We start from the raw sequence: 20,661 nt of genomic DNA on the forward strand, positions 1-20,661 counted from the left end.
TCCGAGTTACATAGAGAGAAGGCAAGACACAAATCGAGACCTTCCATTCTGTGGTTCACTTTCTGAATGTCGGAAACAGCCAGAGCTGGGCTGGTCTGAAGCCAGGAGTCACTTTCTGGTCTCCCAGGTGATTGCAGGGCCCAAGAATGTGGGTCATCTTCCCTGCTTTTCCAGGCCGCTTAGCCGAGAGTTGGATTGGAAGTGAAGCAGCTGTGACTTGAACCAGAGCTCGTGTGGGATGCTCAAACAGCAGGCAGAGGCCTTACTTGTTGTGCCACAACGCTGGTTCTAAGGATGTCATCGTCATTATTCTAGCTTTTTGTTATAAGTTGAGATGTTTTTATCCTCTTGTTATCCCTGTATGTATACATATTGACATTTCAAAAATTTTAAGACTTAAAGGTTTGACTTGCAATCAATTCTTTATTTTTTAGTGGAAAGAACAGGCAGCGGTGTCCTCCAGCTGTTTGTCGATGCTGGGGTTCCTGTGAGCTCGGATATGGTTACCCGTTTAGTGCATGAAGCTCTGGCCGAGACCATCGCTGTCATGCTGGGTGACAGGGAGACGAAGGACGCGCATCCCGCTGCTGCAGGTGTTTCCTGCGATGCTTCACCCAGCGAAGGCCACTTGCCGGTAGGAATGGTCCTCCTTCCTGTCTTTGAATTCTGGGGGTTTGGTGCACTTATTAAGAGCAGTAGAATGGAAAATTTTTTTTTTTTTTTTAAATTACAAAGTCAGATATACTGAGAGGAGGAGAGATAGAGAGGGGTTGGAGCTGCCGGGATTAGAACCAGCGGCCATATGGGATCAAGGCGAGGACCTTAGCCACTAGGCCACGCTGCCGAGCCCTGAATGGAAAAATCTTAGTTGCATAATGTGAGATCATGATTTATAGTAGAGTTTATTCCGTGTTGGTATGAATTATAACAGTTCCCCAACATTTTATTTAAAATTTGTTTAAATCTGTAGGGAAGTTGAAAGTATGAACATCTTTATACCTTGTAGCTATGCTTAATGATTGATAGAATTTTGACACTTTTTCAATCTATCTTTGTATCTGTCTGCTGTATGTTATAAACTCTTTGAAAATTGCAGACAGCATGATACCTTGCTTTAAAAGCATCCGAATTCTTTCCTAAGAACAAAATTTCTCCAACTACCATGATCATACTCACCAAAGTGAACATTAGTATGTTAATAATGTAGGATATAAGCTCATAGTCAGTGTTCCTAATTGGTACAGAGATGTCCTTTGCAGCTTTTTATTTGTATTTCAAAATATGACCAAGGATCATGTTATTTTTTAAGTGTATAAACTTATGTTTTTAATCTTTAAAAATATATTTCAGATACTTCTTTGTTTTTTAAAGATTTATTTATTTTTTTTAATGCAAAGTCAGATATACAGAGAGAGGAGGAGAGACAGAGAGGAAGATCTTCCATCCGATGATTCACTCCCCAAGTGAGCCGCAATGGCCGGTGCGCGCCGATCTGATGCTGGGAACCAGGAACCTCTTCCGGGTCTCCCACGCGGGTGCAGGGTCCCAATGCTTTGGGCCGTCCTCGACTGCTTTCCCAGGCCACAAGCAGGGAGCTGGATGGGAAGTGGAGCTGCCGGGATTAGAACCGGCGCCCATATAGGATCCCAGGCATTCAAGGTGAGGACTTTTAGCCGCTAGGCCATGCCGCCGGGCCCCAGATACTTCTATTAGTTTAATTAGCCTCCCTGTTGTCAGATTTTTCTAGCCTACTGTGGCAGTGTGAGATTATATAAATCCAAAGTTTACTTGACATTATCAGCTGTTTACAAGTCCACAGTCATTTCTGCTACTGCACGTATACCACAAAATAACCATTTTATGTAGGCGAATGCTTTAACTGACCCCTTCTTATATTTGGCAATTTTATATGTATATGATGTCTGCAGAGCTTGGGAATGTGATTATAGTACCAAGATTTGATCATGGCATATGTGTGTGTTTTAATGATTTTTTTTATTTGATAGGCAAAGTGAAAGGAGACACATGCACACACATACATGTGGAAAGGGAGCGCTAGAGAAGGGAGGAGAGAGGAGTCTTCTGTGTACTCGTTCACGTCTCACATGTTTGCAACAGCCTAGTGTGAGCCAGAGCAGAACCAGGAACCAGACACTCCGTCCTGGTCTCCCACAGGAATGGCTGGGGCTCAGGTCCTGGGACCATCATCTGCTGTCTTCCAGGCACATAAACAGGAAACTGCGTTGGAACTGGAGTAGCCAGGACTCTGCTGGCACTCTAATTTGGAGTGCTGTTACAAGCAGTGGCTTCACCCCATCGCACTGGCCCTGGTGCATGGTTTTGAATTGTGTTTTGTTAGTGTGTCTAGAACAGTGTTTTCTGATGGTCAGCTTATGCAGTCAATAAGACACAGTGAACTTCCTTCATTTTAAAATGAAGGCTAAAGTATACTGATTATTAAATAATGCTGCGGAATTCATGCTGTGATTCATGGGTTTAAGTGGTATATTAGTTTGCTACTGATTAAACAGAATGAAGGCTAATCTGATATATGAAGACTTTCTTGAATGAGAGAAGCAAAAGCAAATTTATTTAAAAAAATGGCCATTGGCTGTGGTCAGCCAATTTATAGATGTAAAAGAAATACCAGTTGTCTATACATAGAAAAACATGATAAGCCTCAATAATTATTATGGAAAAATTCAGAGTAGAGGAAATATTCAAAAAGTTTGTTAATCCTGTTTTTCAAACCTTAGGGAAATGGGCCTCTGCATATCTTCTGGTGGTAATATAAAATAGTCTGATCCTCTAAAGGGATTAGCAAAATCCAAATTAAAAACACCATTAGCCCTTTAAGCAACCCATCTCACTTCTGGGAATTTATTCCATAGGTAGATCTTCATATGTCTGAACTGAATTAGTTAAGATTATTGATAACTCTGAGAACGGGAGCCAAAATAGGAAAAACTTAAGTAAGAGAGGAGACTAGGTTTTCTGTCATCGTTTTGTGCGTTTTGGATTTGGAACCATTTGAATTATTACTTCAAGAAATTAATATGCAAATATTCATTTTTTCTTTTCTTGCTAGTTTTCATTTCTCTGTTATCTTTATCTCTCTGCTCCCCCCCTTTTTCTTGTTATTTCATTACTTCTGATGTGTTCTGTTCTTTGATGCTAGAAGGCTGGTTTTTCTGTTGCAGGAGCATCAGGTTGGTAGTTGGGTTTAATCTTCAGCTGTATCTGTTGAATCTGGTTTTAAAAAGGATGCCTTAGGTTTCTTTGAGTTTACATCGGTTGCCAGAAGCTTCCTCCAGCTCAGTCTCAGCCTGACAGCCATCTGTTTAGAGTCTCATTACGTTGGTTTTGTTTTTTCTCACCTGTTTTGAGTCTGTGTAGTCTAAGAAAAGCTCATATTATTTCAGATGATTTTCATTTGAATGATTTAAGAATAATCTTGCTTCATTAATTTATAATAGGCAAGGGTATGTACCCCAGTGGTCACTCCACAGCCCACTCCTCCTGGTCCCCTGTCACCTGCAAGAGAGTGTGTGTTGGTCAAAACGCCGGTTTCTTCTCCCTGTGACTCGGATCATGACGTGGCTCTCCCGGTGAAAGAGATATTTGCTGAAAAAGGTAGGAACTATTTTCTCTAAGGTAGATTTAGCAACTATTAAGTAGAATTTCATGATTTTTTTTTAAATAAAGTGCTTTATAAATGTATCCTTGTTACTAGGTCATAGTGAATTATTTTTAGTAAATTATTTTTTGTTGCAAGAAAACTAAGGAATTGGTTCCCACTGCTTAAAGTTTATTATTAGGAAGATGCTTAGACTACTCTAAGTCTGTTATGGTGTTAAAAATAATGTCTTTTCAGGATGTTTTTGTGCTTTGCTAAATTAATCTAGAAATTATATCATTGGTCACCATTATTATTGTTATTGCTGTTTTTTGTGTGCTAGATACTAAAGAATGTCAGAAACAAAATGTCTTACTTTCCTATGGAGTTGTCTACTTTTTTTTTTTTTCTCTTTTAAAAAAATCCATAGGGAATGATATGCCTGCTATCACCCTTGTTAACACTCCAACAGTCACCCCCACTACCACGCCTCCTCCAGCACCAGCTGTTACTCCAAGTTTGTCAGAGATTTCCATTGATAAGGTGAAGATGCCAAGCCCAGAGCTTCCTAAGCCATGGGGTGACGGAGACCTGCCGTTGGAAGAAGAGAATCCTAACTTTCATCAAGAAGAAAGTCTTCACCCGAGAGCTATGTAAATGAGAACGTGGGATGTTGCTGTGTTATCCACGGGGGAATGCGTCCAGAACCATCCCCCTCCCCCGCCCCACCGTGCCGTGGGCAGTGCCTGCAGAGGCTCAAGGGCCTTAGGAAGGCTGGCGCTGTCTTTGCATAGAATCCACTCATGTCTTCCCAGATACTTGAAACCATCCCTGCATTATTTACAATAGCTGTTACAATGTAAAGACTCCATAAATAATTGTATTGTTTAGGAAGTGGGAACATAGAAATTATATGTATGCTAAGTATGGGTGGACGTTTTTTTGAATATTTTTGCCTGTGGTTGGTTGAATATGTGTTGTAGAACCTCAAACTGTGGATGGCCAAATGTGTTCCCTTTTGGTAACTAGATGTTCCAAGTATCATTTATCATACAAACGATAAAGGTTTTATAAACCAGAAATTGTGTTTGAGAAAAAAATAATTCATAAATACTAAGTTCTTCAAAATTAAGTTATTTAGGGGCCCGGCAGCGTGGCCTAGCGGCTAAAGTACTCGCCTTGAATGCTCCGGGATCCCATATGGGCGCCGGTTCTAATCCTGGCAGCTCCACTTCCCGTCCAGCTCCCTGCTTGTGGCCTGGGAAAGCAGTTGAGGACGGCCCGGAGCTTTGGGACACTGCACCCGCGTGGGAGACCTGGAGGAGGTTCCAGGTTCCCAGCATCGGATCGGCGCAGCACCGGCCCGTTGTGGCTCACTTGGGGAGTGAATCATCGGATGGAAGATCTTCCTCTCTGTCTCTCCTCTTCTCTGTATATCTGACTTTCAAATAAAAAATAAATAAATCTTTAAAAAAAATTATTTATATTTTCATTTCTATTAAATTTTTTCAAAGATTTATTTTATTGCAAAGTCAGATATATATATACAGAGAGGAGGAGGATAGACAGAGGGGAAGATCCTCTGTCTAATGGTTCACCCTCCAAGTGGCTGCAATGGCCAGTGTTGTGCCAATCCGAAGCCAGAAATCTCCTCCAGGTCTCCCACGTGGGTGCAGTGTCCCAAGGCTTTGGACTGTCCTCGACTGCTTTCCCAGGCCACAAGCAGGGAGCTGGATGGGAAGTGGAGCTGCCGGGATTAGAACCAGCGCCCATATGGGCTCCCGGCGTGTTCAAGGCGAGGACTTTAGTCACTAGACCCCTGCGTCGGGCCCTAAAAAAACTTTTTAAAGAATTTTATTTGGAAGGTGGAGTTATGGAGAAAGGACAAGCGGAAAGAGATGTTTTCTGTGTGCCTGGGTCACTGCCTGAGTGGCCACAATGGTCAGGGGTGGACTCCAACTAGTGCCCATATGGGGTGCTGGTGTTGCAGGCCGCAGCTCTAATTACAATTTAAAGCAAAAAAGCACTTATAGAAAAATACACTTCCTTAATTACAGTAGTGTAAATGATAGGAATACTTTTTAAAAAATAATAAATTCATTTTATTTTCATTCATTTTTTTTTTTTTTGGTGATGTTTAACATAGTTGAGAGGTATGCATGCCCATGTGGACCACAGGAATATTTTTTAAAGGAAATATGTATATTTTTAATCAGCCTTTAGGAGTCTGATGTGTTTAAATCTGTCTTTGTTTTCTTAGTGTCATGTCTGTTGCTAAAGATGAAGAGCCTCGGAGCGTCGACGTCCCTGCTCAGCCTGCAGCGCCCGCGCCCCTCGCAGCACTTCCTTCCAACGCCAGAGCTCCTTCCTCGTCCCAGCTGCTCAGTGCGGACTCGTCAACGCTGGCGAGCACTTGGAGCCCAACCGCCACTGACACTGAAACCCTGGACCGACCCATCTCGGAAGGAGAGATTTTATTTAACTGTGGTCAAATGTTGGCTGCCCAAGGTGAGTTAATTTGTGTAGATTGGCTTCACGGTTCGATTGTGATAGTTCCCTATGGAATACTTATGTCAAAAAGTTTTTCACTCAATTCTCAAGGCTTAACATGACATAATTGAAACAGCACTAGTAACTACAATGCTGGATCAGGCTGAAGTCTGATCAGGCTGAAGCCAGGAGCCCAGGACTGGATCAGGCTGAAGCCAGGAGCCCAGGACTCCAGCTGGGTCCCCTTTAGGGGGGATGATCTGCTTTCTTGCAGGCAGCTGGATAGGAAGCAGGATGGTTGGGACTCAGACCAGCACTGTGCTGTGGGGTGCGGGCATCTCAGGTAGCAGGCTCACCCCAACACATCACCTTAGCTGATTTTGTTTAATAGCTGAGTTGTCTGTTTTTAAAATTCTATAACTGGGGTGTTTTAGATGGTTTTTAATATTCTTACATATGTAATTGCTGAGTGTGTACCCTTAAAATACTGATTCCTTGATAAATTGCTCTCTGGAATGTTTAATCAGCTTTTAACTGTAATTTTTTTTTTTTAAAGAAGGCATTCCTTTTTTCAAAGATCATTTTTTTATTTGAAAGATAAAAGTTGTAGAGACATGGAGTATAGAGAAAGTGAGAGAGAGAGATATATGTTTCGCTTGCTGGTTTACTCCCCAAATGACTGCAGTGGCTGGGTCTCGGCAAGGCAGAAACCAGGGCCTAGCAGCTTTATCCTGGTCTTCCACATGGACCAGGGGCCTCAGCACTGGGGTCATTTTCTGCTGACCAAATTGATGCCCATCCACGGATGCCAGCATTGCAGGGGATGGTTTAACCCATTGGGTCAAAAATGCCAGACCCATTTATAAATTTTAATTTTGTTAATATTATATAAAAATACCCATTTCTCAATTTCTTTTTTTTAAAGATTATTTATTTATTGGAAAGTCAGATATACAGAGAAGAGGAGAGACAGAGAGGAAGATCCGAGCCAATCCAGAGCCAGGAGTCCAGAGCCTCTTCCAACTATCCCATACGGAGAGGGTCCCAAGGTTTTAGGCCATCCTCGACTGCTTTCCCAGGCCACAAACAGGGAGCTGGATGGGAAATGGGAAAAAAAAAAAAAAAAAAAAAAAAAAAAATCCTCGCATGCCAGGCGAGGATTTAGCCACTAGGCTACTGTGCTGGGCCCTATTTCTCAGTTTCATAGTTATAGTTGCAATCTATGGTCCCTTTCGTTTCTGCCAAGCTGACTGATAGAGCATCTCTCCTGCGTTGTTAGAAACTCTGCTTTTGAAAATACTGCTGAGATTGAATAATTTGTTCATGATTTGGTTTTTGCTTTCCCACTATTTTATTGCAGTGTCAGCTTAATGTGGCATTCTGTGCCTTATGCTCAGGGTGTTTACTAAATTTGTGTTTTTTTTCTGTTTTTCTAAATTTCTAGTTTTAGGAGAAGCAGGGCTGTATCTGACAAATCTGAATGATAGCTTATCCAGCACTCTGCAAGACGCCCTTGAAATGGTGAGCACATTGTATCCTAATGGGCGCTTGTCGCCGTGGATGGTGAGGGCACTGTATTCTAGTGGGCGCTTGTCGCCATGGATGGTGAGGGCACTGTATTCTAGTGGGCACTTGTTTCTGTGGATGGTGAGGGCACTGTATTCTAGTGGGCACTTGTCGCCGTGGATGGTGAGGGCACTGTATTCTAGTGGGCACTTGTTTCTGTGGATGGTGAGGGCACTGTATTCTAGTGGGTACTTGTCGCCGTGGATGGTGAGGGCACTGTATTCTAGTGGGCACTTGTTTCTGTGGATGGTGAGGGCACTGTATTCTAGTGGGCACTTGTTTCTGTGGATGGTGAGGGCACTGTATTCTAGTGGGCACTTGTTTCTGTGGATGGTGAGGGCACTGTATTCTAGTGGGCACTTGTTTCTGTGGATGGTGAGGGCACTGTATTCTAGTGGGCACTTGTCGCCGTGGATGGTGAGGGCACTGTATTCTAGTGGGCACTTGTTTCTGTGGATGGTGAGGGCACTGTATTCTAGTGGGCACTTGTTTCTGTGGATGGTGAGGGCACTGTATTCTAAAGGGCACTTGTCGCCGTGGATGGTGAGGGCACTGTATTCTAGTGGGCGCTTGTCGCCGTGGATGGTGAGGGCACTGTATTCTAGTGGGCGCTTGTCGCCGTGGATGGTGAGGGCACTGTATTCTAGTGGGCACTTGTTGCCATGAATGGGTTTCTCAGTTATTTGAGTTATAGACACGAATTTTAGTAAAATATCTATGAAGGAACTTAAAGTTTCTTTTTTCATTTTATTGTATGATCTTACCATAATTGTGAAAAAGGGAAGACAATTGTTAATTTATCTAGCTACAGTAGCTGGGGAGAAATAAAAGGGAACACACTTGTAGAATAATTAGATAATAAAATCTGGCTCCATACAAACTGTTCCCCGGGGATGCTGGCTTTATAATGTTTGAACAGGAACGTAACTATTTGAAGCAGGTCTCTTCCGTTGCTTTTGTTATGTGTCCCTAACCACAATTATAATTCTTAATGCTAATAAATATTAAAATTTAGTGGCAAAAAAAAACTGAGGACTACTGTATAGAAGAAAAACTTGGCATTAAGAATATCATATATATCTGCATATATATAATTCAGAGTGATAATAGAAATTTTCTTTTGAAAAAGAATTACTAAGAAATAAAAATCTTATGCTTTTTATGTAATTTCAAACAGCCTAAGTAATGAAAGGTAATTATATTCAACTGTCATCTATGGTTATTCATATCTTTTGTTAGACATCGTTGTTACTGCTGTTTCTTTAAACATTTGCACAGGAATATAAAATGCTTCATCAAAGAGTTCTTTATAAATAGTGTTCCTTTTTTGTTTATTTATATATTTATATTTGAAAGGCAGAGAGGCAGATACGCAACACACACACACACAACACACATCACACACAGTCACACAAAGGCGAAGATCTTTCGTTTCCCTGGAATGTTTACAACAGCTTGGACCTAGCCATGCTGAAGCCTGGAGCTTGGAACTCAAAGCTGATGTGCCACGTGCGTGGTGGGGACTCGAATACTTAAGCCATCATCTGCTACCTCCCTGGGTCGCAGGAGCAGGAAGTTGGACTACAAGTCGAAGTGTGATTTGGTCCCAGGCTTTCTGATATGGGATGCATTCTAAGCATTGGCTTAGGCCCATTGCATCACAATGCCTGCTATGTTAAGGAGGCTTTAAAATAAGGTGTTAATAGAACCATTGATTTCTTTCATTTTTTTTTTCTTTAAAGACTTCTTTTTGTATTTGAAAGGCAGAGTTACCAAGAGAGGGGGAGACAGATCTTCCATCTGCTTGATCACTCCCCATATGTCCACATTGACCAGGGATGGGTCAGTGCTGAGTAGGGGGCCAGGAGCTTCATCAGGTCTTCCAAGTACCTGGTCAGGTTCTACTGCTTTACCTAGGTACATAACAGAAAGCAAATCAGCCGCTGTATATGTCAGTGTTGTAGGCAGAGACTTAACTTGCTGTGACACAGTACGCTGCTGAACACTTCATTTTTTAATAGTGATTACTTATTGCAAGTGATTGGTTGAATATATCATGAAGAGGGTACAATAAATTTTAAGAAAAATATGGGACGAAGGAATACGTAAAATATCTTTATTCTCATTGAAATATTTTACTAACATGTGGCGTATTTTATATGTCATTATATCATTTTTACCTAAGAACTTTATCAGGTGCCACTGAATGTTTAAATCTCTTTAAATAAATAGCTGCATTGAACTAGTACTAAATTATGACTACTTTTTCTGTATTTGAAACTGAATTCTAATTTTATATTTTAAAATGTTAACAGTAAATATGCAATACACAATATACAATACAAATAACAGTAAATACACACATTTATAAAGTCAAGTGCAGAAGAACAATCTGGAAAAACCCAGAATGATTTGCCTGTCCTGGCAGGTGTGTGCTTGCATACAGCTAAAGGATATATGGGTTTTTTTAATCCAGAGCTGACAAACTTCATTTCTCTAAAGAAAATAGTGGAGAGTGGTCGAGTTTGGGCTTCCTCCTGAAGTGGCTTGAGGCTTGGGCAGCTGGTTCCCTGCCGCTCAGGCTGAGTTTTGGGCTTCTGATTTCATCCTGACTCCACTCTGGCTGTTGTGGGCTCTTAAAGACTGAACGAGCAGGTGGAAGGCTTGCCTCTTTTTTTTTTTTTTTTTTTTTTTTTTATTACAAAGTCAGATATACTGAGAGGAGGAGAGATAGAGAGGAAGTGGAGCTGCCGGGATTAGAACCAGCAGCCATATGGGATCAAGGCGAGGACCTTAGCCACTAGGCCACGCTGCCGAGCCCAAGGCTTGCCTCTTGTTTCTTCTCTGCTTTTCAGATAAAAAATATGGAAATTAAAAAGAAATGTAAATTTTAATGAACTTAAAAGCACTTCAATATTGTGTGAACAAAGGATCTGGTTTATCTAAAGTTGTTAGATAGCATTACCTTTTGGCTCTGTGTATAGGATGCATGGGACTCTTTCCATCAGTGCAGGTATCCCACTATCCAGAGTCTGAAAGCACTTCTGGATTCAAGTACTTTAGATGAGGACTCTCCATCTGTGTTGACATGGAATGACTACTGAGCTTTTATTCGTTGACATGAGAGACAAATGTCGTTTTCTGGTAAAGGTTGTTGTGTTGTCTGTTTGTTTCTTTCAGGAAGATGATTGTCCTAGCGAAGGACAAGTGATTAGGAAATCCCATAAAAAATGTCATGCCGAGGCAGTTCTTTCTCTTCTTACTAAGCAACACCAGGAGCCAGCGGTGTCACAGGAAGCAGTCGGTCATCCAGAGGTATCCCCTGGGAGAAAGGCTTTATTGAACATGATTGAAGCATTCTTTAGTCTTTATACAAATAAGATGCAGAATTATTTTATAGATGTAATTGCTTTTAATTTTTTGGGGTGTGGGGAAAGGCAGAGTGGAGGGGGAGAGATCTTCTATCCACTGGTTCACTCCCCAAATGACAACAGGCAGGAAGCTGGAGTTCCAGCTGGCCCCCATGTTGGTGCAGGAGCCCAGATGCTTGGGCCATCTTCTGTTGCCTTCCCAGGAACATTCACAGGGAACTGCATTGGAAGCAGAGCAGCTGGGAGTCAAACTCTACTTACTTGGAATGCTGGTAACAAAGGTAGCAGCTTAGCTTGCTGTGCCACATTGCTAGTTAAAGTATGTTATTCTCTCCATCAACTGTATAGTTATAAAGTGCACAGTAACAATGTTGGACAGTATTTATTTATGATGAGAGTTATGCAAGTATTTTCCCTTACTCTGCTCTTAAGCATTTTGAACTACATGTAAGAGGTGCAGGGATTTAGGGTTATAATTTGGGCCTGGTGCTGTAGCCTAGTGGCGAAAAGTCCTTGCCTTGCACACCCAGGATCTCATATGGGCACCAGTTTGTATCCTGGCTGTTCTACTTCCCTTTCAGCTCCCTGCTTGTGGTCTGGAAAGCAGTTGAGGATGGCTCAAAAGCCTTGGGACTCTGCATCCACGTGGGAGACCTAGAAGAGGCTCCTGGCTTCTGATCAGCCCAGCTCCAGCTGTTGTGACTACTTGGGTAGTGAACCAGCAGATGGAAGATCTTTCTGACTCTTCTTCACTCTCTAAATCTGAGCTTCCAACAAAAATAAATAAATCTTTTTTTTAAAGGCAGGGGGGAATAAATTATAACTTTATTGCTATTGAATAGGGGGTTGAAAAACAGGTAGTAATTAGACAAGCTTTATTTGTGATGTTTTATCTTTTATGGATGCCATGTTAATCTAACAGCCAGAACTTGTCTTTCACGTCATGTGTTTGTGGCATTATAAGCACTTTCTAGATCCTTTCAAATGTCAGGTGGTGTGGATCATATTTGTGTATGGTCTGAAGGTGTGACACTTGTTTGTGCTCTGTGCAGGACTTGGACAGCGTGGGTGAGCTCAGTGAAGGCCAGCGGCCCGGGCTGACCGCAGTGGCAGGGAGCGTCCTGCTGGGGCGCCCTGTCCGTGCCCAGCAGCCTGTTCCTGGTGTGGAGTCCCTGGAACAGCAGTGGGATCCTAAGCTGTTCCCTCAGGAGTTTGGCACAGTTTCAGGTACACACTGAAAGGCCCCTTTTTGATGTTTCTTTTCTCAGACTGTTCCCATCACATTTTTCTTTGAACTGTTTCCATGCTGAGTGCTACATTGTGTTTTGGATTATGATCTGTAGTATGTTCCTTGTCTGATTTGAGAAGTTTATTATTTTCAGTTGAGGCTTGCAAATTTTTTTTAAATTAAAGAGATATAAATGAAAAAATATGTAATAACTTGTCCTGTGGTAGAGTTTAGTAGTGCTTTTTGAAGTGTGGTTTCTGTGTCAGTTCTGGTTTGGGCACCATTGGGTGGGACACGAGAATTTCAGTAATAGAGACATAGACTAAAATGTTTTCCAATAGTGACAGATTTATTTTAATGCCTACTACAAAAATGCATCTAGCCCAAACACGGACATGAAAGGCTTTGTTTCGGCTAATGTTCAATTAGGTAATACTGTAGGAGTTCGCGCTCTCAACTTTAGACATAGTGTTCAGTGCATGAGGACTCTTGGAACATAGCTAGCTAAGCTTTCTGCTGTTACGCCTTAGAAGTAAAGAGACAGTAGAGGGGGCTGGTCACCAGCATGTCCGGATTCTCATTATCAGGCTCAGTTATATTCTGTGAAGTCACCACAAAGACATGCCAAGTACTGAACCTCTGCTTCTGGGGGAACACAGGGCCAGGTTGGCAGTTCTGTGATAAGGAACGTTTTTGTTGATTGGATTCGTAACCTGGTGTGTGTTTCAATTCTTTTTAAGCAGCTTACATGAATTTTGAAAAAAATTCATGTATTTGAAAGTCAGAGAGAGATATGTCCCAGCCACTGGTTAATCTCCTGAATGTCCCCCAACAATCAGGACTGGGCCAGATGGAAGCCTGGAGTTTGGGAGATAATCCGCTCGCACATGGTATCAGGGCCTCTGCTTGAGCCGTCAGCTGCTGACGACTAGGGTGTGCTTTAGCATGGAGCACTGTGCTGAGGGTTGCAGGCTTCCAGGGGCGTCTCAACTGCAGCCCCAGCCACCTGCTCCTGCTTATTATTGAACATGTGTTGTTATCCATTGGTCTTGAACGCACAGCACTGTAGCTCATGCCTGAAGGAAGCTGATTTAGCACAGGTGTTTTCCCTGTTAGGCACATCATAGTTGTCTTGTGCTCAGGAGCACTACACTGTATTCCAACATGACATCTGGGAGCCGCTTTAGACAGTGAAATTATCAGAAATAGAAGCTTTAAGCATGGCATTATACATACCAAGGAAATGTTGCTTGCTTACAGTGTAAGAGCTGAAATAAGAAAGCAGAGAGGCTTTGTTTAGGCACAGCGGAGAAATCGCAGGTCAGGTAATTGAGGTTTTTCAGCACTCTGCCCAAGAATGAGGCACTTCGAATATTAATTTTGGGGTCACAAATCAAATTAACAACTAGATGCTGAGAATTGACTCTCTTTCCATTACTGGCTTTTCCATGTGGTTGTATGCTCTTGTGTAAAAAGAAACTTGTGTAGCTGTGAGGATTTGCCAGAAATCAGGAGTTGCCTACATTTAGAAAAACTAGTACATGTAGAGGGTTAGTACTAATATAATTCAAAATTGGGAAATATCCATGACTGAATTATCTGTTAAAATAAATGTAAGTTTTAGCATTATTTTTTATTTTTCATACATGGGAGAGTGTTAAGCATTTTACATTCTTTCAAATTAGTAAGATTTAAATGGCATAAAATGTTTCAACTACCTGTGCAGATTGCAATGAGAGGAACTGCCACTAGATGGCGCCGACGGACCACTTGGGAGTAAGTAGTTGACTGCAACTAGGTACGCGCTGAATGGAGTAGAACAAAATCCTTGGGGTCTGGTCTACCCTGTCCATTTCAGTGCCTCTCAGACTGTTGTGATACAGGGTATGTTAAATAATAAGTACAGAGTAGATACTTGTTTAATTTAATGTAGGATGAGACAAAGTTAATTTGGTAGTACAATAGACTGACAAGTTTGGTCTTTTAGGGTTTGGAAAATGGGTTTTAATTTCAGCTTTGTATATCATTGGTCAAGTTACTAGTTGTCTAATCATCTCAAAATTTAGCAGCTGGAGGCAACCAACATTTATTATCTCACACATCTATAGAAGTCAGGAATCCAGTAGCAGCTCAGCTGGACCAGCGTCAGGCTCTCCTCCTGAGGTGTTAATGCCATAGAAGGGAAAACCGTGAATAAAATCTTTTTTTTTTAAAGATTTATTTATTATTGTTGGAAAGCCGGATATACAGAGAGGAGGAGAGACAGAGAGGAAGATCTTCCATCCGATGATTCGCTCCCCAAGTGAGCTGCAACGGCCGGTGCTGCGCCGATCCGAAGCCGGGAACCAGGAACCTCTTCCGGGTCTCCCACACAGGTGCAGGGTCCCAAGGCTTTGGGCCGTCCTCAACTGCTTTCCCAGGCCACAAGCAGGGAGCTGGATGGGAAGTGGAGCTGCCGGGATTAGAACCGGTGCCCATATGGGATCCTGGGGCGTTCAAGGCGAGGACTTTAGCTACTAGGCTACGCTGCCGGGCCCCCGTGGATAAATTCTTGTGGTTGTGAACAAGGCCTGTAGGATGGGGCGACCCACCAGTTGTAGCTGGGGAGGCACTCGGGAAAGACTTCACAGGTCAGGGTGTCTTCCTTGAAGTGGACCTGACAGATGGGAAGGGGTTTGCAGGACAGAATGCAGTGAGATCGGTTAGAGTCAAGAAACAGGTTAGAGTCAGGAAACAGTGCAGCTAACTGGGGAAGTCCAAGAACTCAGGCAGTGAATCACCTGAAGATGATTGCCTGCCCATCAGAGATTGTGCGGGGAGCAGACCCAGGTCATGTGAAGCTCTGCGCAGTGAGTGAGAGGGCCCTTGCATACGCAGCACAGGAAGCAGTGCCAACCTCACCGTCCTCACAGGAAAGCTTCAGTCTTGGATTTCTGTCAGTCCTGAGTATTGTGTGATACTGAATCGGTTGTGGACTCTAAGCAAATGACTGAGTTGATTATATTCACCATGCATTTATTAAAGATCATCTGAGCTACAGCGTGATCGATCAGTTAGGAAGGGTGCGACTAGAGACACGGGGGCTGACGAAATACCTGCTGTGGTAGACATCTATTCAGTAGGGAAGAGAGGAAGAGACAGCTCAGCGACACCTGAGGAGAGTGGACAAGACTTTGATAGTGAGAGGTACAGAAAAAGAAATGGTTGGAGGCGTGGCCTGGTTCTGGAGGCAAAGGTCGGATGGCCGTTCCATTTACCGAGGGAGAGTGCGGAGGAAGGACAGAATCGGGGAAACAGGATGAGCATGGTTTCATAAAGCATGTTGAATTTGAGGTGGCTTGACGCTCCTAGAGGTGGAATCCTCTGTTGGACATGCGAGAAAACCCACCGCGTCAACACCGTCCTCGCTCAGTCTGCCCGGTCGCCCCTTACTGCTGTAAGATCCTGCACAAGTGAAATTAGAAGTTTCAAACTTGGGACTAATTGAATTTCTTAAGGAGCCAGGATTGGGGCAGAGTGGGAAGAGCTGTAGCCTGGGATGCTAGTCTCCCATATGAGTGCTGGTTTGCATCCACATGCTGCACTTCCAAACCAGCTCGTGGCTCATGTGCCTGGGAAAGCAGAAGCAGATGGCCCAAGTGCCTGGCCCCTGCCCCATGTGGGAAACCTGGATGACACTCCGGGCTCCTGGCTTCTGCCTGCCCCAGCACTGGCTGATGTGACCATCTGGGAAGTGAACCAGTGGATGGAATCTCTCTGTCTCTCTCTTTCTCTCCCTCTCTGTCTCTGACTTTCAAGTAAAGAAATCTTTAAAAAAAAATGACTTTAATGAAATAGCATTATAGATACCCTTCTTGTAAAGGTGTAACAAGCGTATAAGCAAGATATCCACTCTGAATGAATGCAGTTTTTAGAACTGACACAGCAAATGTCACATTGTTGTGACTGCTGTTCTGGCCGTCTGACCCCTTTTCACTGTGTGAAATGCCTGTCGTGACCCACAGTTCTCTGGGGTTGCCCACCTGCTGTTCTGATCACACTGGCTTGTAATCCAGATGAGGTTAGGGACTTTATTCACTGTCAGGGATCTGTCATCCAGCCTAGTACAGCAAGTATCTATTAAATGGTAGGCTATTGTATGATTTGAAACTATTGTGAGCTTTTTGTTGTTTCTTGTTTTTTTTTTTTATTATGCAATTTTTGGGTTGTCTCCAAACATTCCCCTTCCTCACATTTTCTCTTGTCCCATGTTATGCTTTTATCCTAAGTGTATTTTATTTCTTACACATATGCATGTATGCAGTGTGATTTACAGCTTCAGATCAGGGCATGTGCACTTGCTGCAGTGTGTTTTTACCTAGTAACCTCTGTAGATTACATAATGCCTGCTGACAGCCCTGTGGCTTAGTCCCTGTTGGTGGGTACTGACATTGTTGCCATTTTCTCCTGTTGCCATCTACCCTGACATTGTGCTGCTTACGGAATGGCTTTTCAGGAGTAGTTAAGAGATCCAAGGGCAAATTTGTTTCTCATTTAAAAGCAGATCGTGGGGTCAATGCCAGTTTTAGTGAATAAACTTGAGCTTGCAGGACCAGCATCTCATGTGGGCCCCAGTTCATATCCCAACTGCTTCACTTCTGATCTATCTCCCTGCTTATGTCCTGGGGGAACAGCAAAGGGTAGCTCAAGTGCTTGGGACCCTGCATCCGTGTGGGAGACCTGGAGGAAGCTCCTGGTTCCTGGCTTCAGACCAGCTCAGCTCTTGCCATTGCAGCCACTTGGGGAGTGAGCCAGCTGATGGAAGATCTCTCTCCCCCTCTCTCTTGCTCCTTCTCTGTAACTTTGCCTTTCAAATAAAAATAAAAAATATTTTAAAAAATGTTTATTTGTTATTATTGGAAAGTGAGATATACAGAGAATAGGCGACGCAGAGGAAGACCATTTCCAAATTTATATTTATATTCCAAATTTATATTTTTCCACTGTAATTCTTTATAATCATTTTTTTGCCCTATGGTTAAAGTAGTTTTTATATGGTTAGATATTTACATCTTTTATATAGGTTGAATTCCCTTCTCTGAAATGCTTGAGACCAGAAGTGGATTATTTTGTTTTGTTTTACAGGCAGAATTACAGGTGGAGAGAGGGAGAGACAGATTAAGAGAGAGAACGTGATCTTCCATGCTTTGGTTCACTCCCCAGATGGCCATGATGGCCAGAGCAGGGCTGGTCTGACGCCAGGAATCTGGAACTTCTTCTGGGATTCCCACATTGGTGCGCAAGCCCAAGTGCTTGGGCCATCTTCTGCTGTTTGCCCAGCCCTGTTAGCAGAGAGCTTGCTGGGAGGTGGAACAGCCAGGACTCAAACTAGTGCCCATACAGGGTGCCAGTTCTGCAAATAGCAACTTTACCTGTTATTTCACAGTGCGGGTCCCCAGATGTATTTTGGGGTTCTCAAATACTTGAATTTTGGCATTTACATAATGAGATACATTTTGGATAGAACCGAAAGTCAAAACAATAAATTCATTGATATTTCACATACACCATATGAAACTAGGCTAAAGTTATTTTTAAATATACATATATATTGTCCACTTTTTAAAAAAGATTTATTTATTTTTTATTACAAAGTCAGATGTACAGAGAGGAGGAGAGACAGAGAGGAAGATCTTCCGTCCGATGATTCACACCCTAAGTGAGCCGCAATGGCCGGTGCTGCGCCGATCCGAAGCCAGGAACCAGGAACCTCTTCCGGGTCTCCCACACGGGTGCAGGGTCCCAGGGCTTTGGACCGTCCTCGACTGCTTTCCTAGGCCACAAGCAGGGAGCTGGATGGGAAGTGGGGCTGCTGGAATTAGAACCGGCACCCGTATGGGATCCCGGGGCGTTCAAGGCAAGGACTTTAGTTGCTAGGCCACGGCTCCGGGCCCTCCACTTTTGTGTTAACTGATTGTCACATGAGATGAGATGTGGACTGTTCTATTTGTGGTGTAATGCTGGCACTTTTAAAGCCTCAGGTTTTGGAACGTTGTGCAGTTCAGATTTTTGGATTAGGGATAAGATGTCCTTTTTTTTTTTTTTTAAGATTTATTTATTTTGGGCCTGGTGGCATGGCCTAGTGGCTAAAGTCCTCGCCTTGAAAGCCCCGGGATCCCATATGGGCGCCGGTTCTAATCCCGGCAGCTCCACTTCCCATCCAGCTCTCTGCTTGTGGCCTGGGAAAGCAGTTGAGGACGGCCCAGTGCATTGGGACCCTGCACCCGCGTGGGAGACCCGGAAGAGGTTCCAGGTTCCTGGCTTTGGATCGGCGCAGCACCGGCCGTTGTGGTTCACTTGGGGAGTGAAACATCAGATGGAAGATCTTCCTCTCTGTCTCTCCTCCTCTCTGTATATCCGGCTTTCCAACAATAATAATAATAAAAAAATCTAAAAAAAAAAAGATTTATTTATTTTATTACAGTCAGATATACAGAGAGAAGGAGAGACAGAGAGGAAGATCTTCCATCCAATGATTCACTCCCCAAGTGAGCCGCAACAGGCCGATGCGCGCCAATGCGAAGCCGGGAACCAGGAACCTCTTCCGGGTCTCCCACGCGGGTGCAGGGTCCCAATGCATTGGGACGTCCTCGACTGCTTTCCCAGGCCACAAGCAGGGAGCTGGATGGGAAGTGGAGCTGCCGGGATTAGAACTGGCACCCATATGGGATCCCGGGGCGTTCAAGGTGAGAACTTTAGCTGCTAGGCCACGCCGCCGGGCCCTATTTGTAGCATTTATTTGCACTGGTAAGGCAAAACTACAGAGAGTAGCAACAGAGAGAAAGAGCTTCAATTCTTTTCCTACTGATGAAAGTTAGATGTATAAACTATGCTGTTTTAAAAAGCAGTTACTAATAATGAAAAACAATTTCTCTCAGAAATATTTGAGTAAGAATGTGAAATAAAGACCAATGACTAGGAATTGCGAGATACAAATTTTAATCTTGCTTTGCTCACTGAAAAGAAGAATGAGATCCTGAAAAAAATGTGTGGCAAAGTGTTTAAAGTTTCTATTGGGCATTTAGGGCCCTGGGTAAGGCGCGTTGGGACACTTGCATCCCACGTCAGAATGTCTCCGTTACGCCCTGGCTCTGCTTCCAGTTCCCTCTCCTGCGGATGCGCGCTCTGGGAGGCAACACCTGTGCTCAGGTGGGGTCCCTGCCACCCACGCTGCAGATCTTGTTTGAGTCCTGTCCAGCCTGGTGTTTGGGGATTGAAGCAGCCGGTGGGAGATCTCTTTTGCTGCCTTCCAAATTCTAAATAATAATAATAATAATAATAATAATAATAATAATAATAATTTAAAAATTAAAGAAATAGAATATGAAATGTAATACAAATGAGTAGTGGTATTACTAAATGTGTAAATGTTACTGCTGTGTTATTTTTATTTTTATTGAGGTGCAATTTAAATGAACACAAAAAGAAAGTTGTTCATTCAAAGAAAAATATCCACAGAACAGATTTAATAATACTAACAGTTCTGACCCAGGAAATCAACCTGTACTTTTTAAGAAAAGTTATTTTCATTTTTATTGGAGAGAAAGTGCTTCTACTCATGAATTCCCTCCCCAAAGGACCCCAAGGAATGGGACATGCAGATGTCCCAGGCTGTACCACTCCTCCAGACAGGGGCCCTGCCCTTGTGTCAAGGTTATGTTTTAGAGAGGAATTCTGTGAAGTCCTAGTGATTGGAAAAGTAAGACAGATGTTAAGAGTGGTGTGTGAGAAGGGGCAGGGGCAACTTGTTGACTGTGGACCTTGCTGAGAATGATCTGTGCGTGTGTTTGAATGTAGGTACTTTTCCATTCTCTCTGAGCTTTTGTTTGAACCATAGTGATGCCCTGGTACAAGTGTTTCACTAGGTTTGTGGTTGAGGTACATTGGTAATTCTGATGCAATAGATGATAAATATTTATACTTTTAGCTCAACTAATGATTCTTTCCTAGAATAAATTTAAGTTTTGACTTTTTGTCTACATCTTGCTAACAGGTGGTGTTTATGGAGATTCCTGTGCAAGTCATGGTCCTATGAGTTTGGGAGAATTGGAGCTGCAACCAATCTCAAACCTTGTGCTTCCCGCAACACTCTTCACTGCTCAGGAAAATGATGCTGATTTACCAAAAATAGCTGAAGATTTTTCTCAGGTACCAAATAAACTGCATTTACACTTTCCAATGAAAAGCCTAACTGTCCTACCTTAGGATGGTAGATTGTCAGGAACACTCCTTGGAGTCATAGAACTTTGAACCAAACCTTGTTTGTTAACTAAGCCTTGATGTCAGTCTTAGCTCACTGTGATCTAACCATTTTCTTGAACACATTACTTAGCTTCTTAGTTTCCTTTTAT

The 20,661-nt window shown here is 42.9% G+C and overlaps 1 protein-coding gene across 1 annotated transcript in view; it reads left to right on the top strand.

The window, feature by feature from the left end:
- KIAA0586 (KIAA0586 ortholog) overlaps positions 1–20,661 on the top strand; it is a 110,489-nt gene that overhangs the window by 53,361 nt on the left and 36,467 nt on the right. The window contains exons 21-28 of the mRNA XM_058665415.1: positions 435–634; positions 3,477–3,633; positions 4,047–4,269; positions 5,877–6,124; positions 7,551–7,627; positions 10,853–10,987; positions 12,096–12,270; positions 20,304–20,458. Coding sequence (XP_058521398.1) covers positions 435–634; positions 3,477–3,633; positions 4,047–4,269; positions 5,877–6,124; positions 7,551–7,627; positions 10,853–10,987; positions 12,096–12,270; positions 20,304–20,458 — 1,370 coding nt within the window. The remainder of the gene's footprint in view (positions 1–434; positions 635–3,476; positions 3,634–4,046; positions 4,270–5,876; positions 6,125–7,550; positions 7,628–10,852; positions 10,988–12,095; positions 12,271–20,303; positions 20,459–20,661) is intronic.

This window comes from Ochotona princeps, chromosome 6, assembly GCF_030435755.1.
Source record: "Ochotona princeps isolate mOchPri1 chromosome 6, mOchPri1.hap1, whole genome shotgun sequence".
In the NCBI taxonomy this organism is placed as follows: Eukaryota; Metazoa; Chordata; class Mammalia; order Lagomorpha; family Ochotonidae; genus Ochotona; species Ochotona princeps.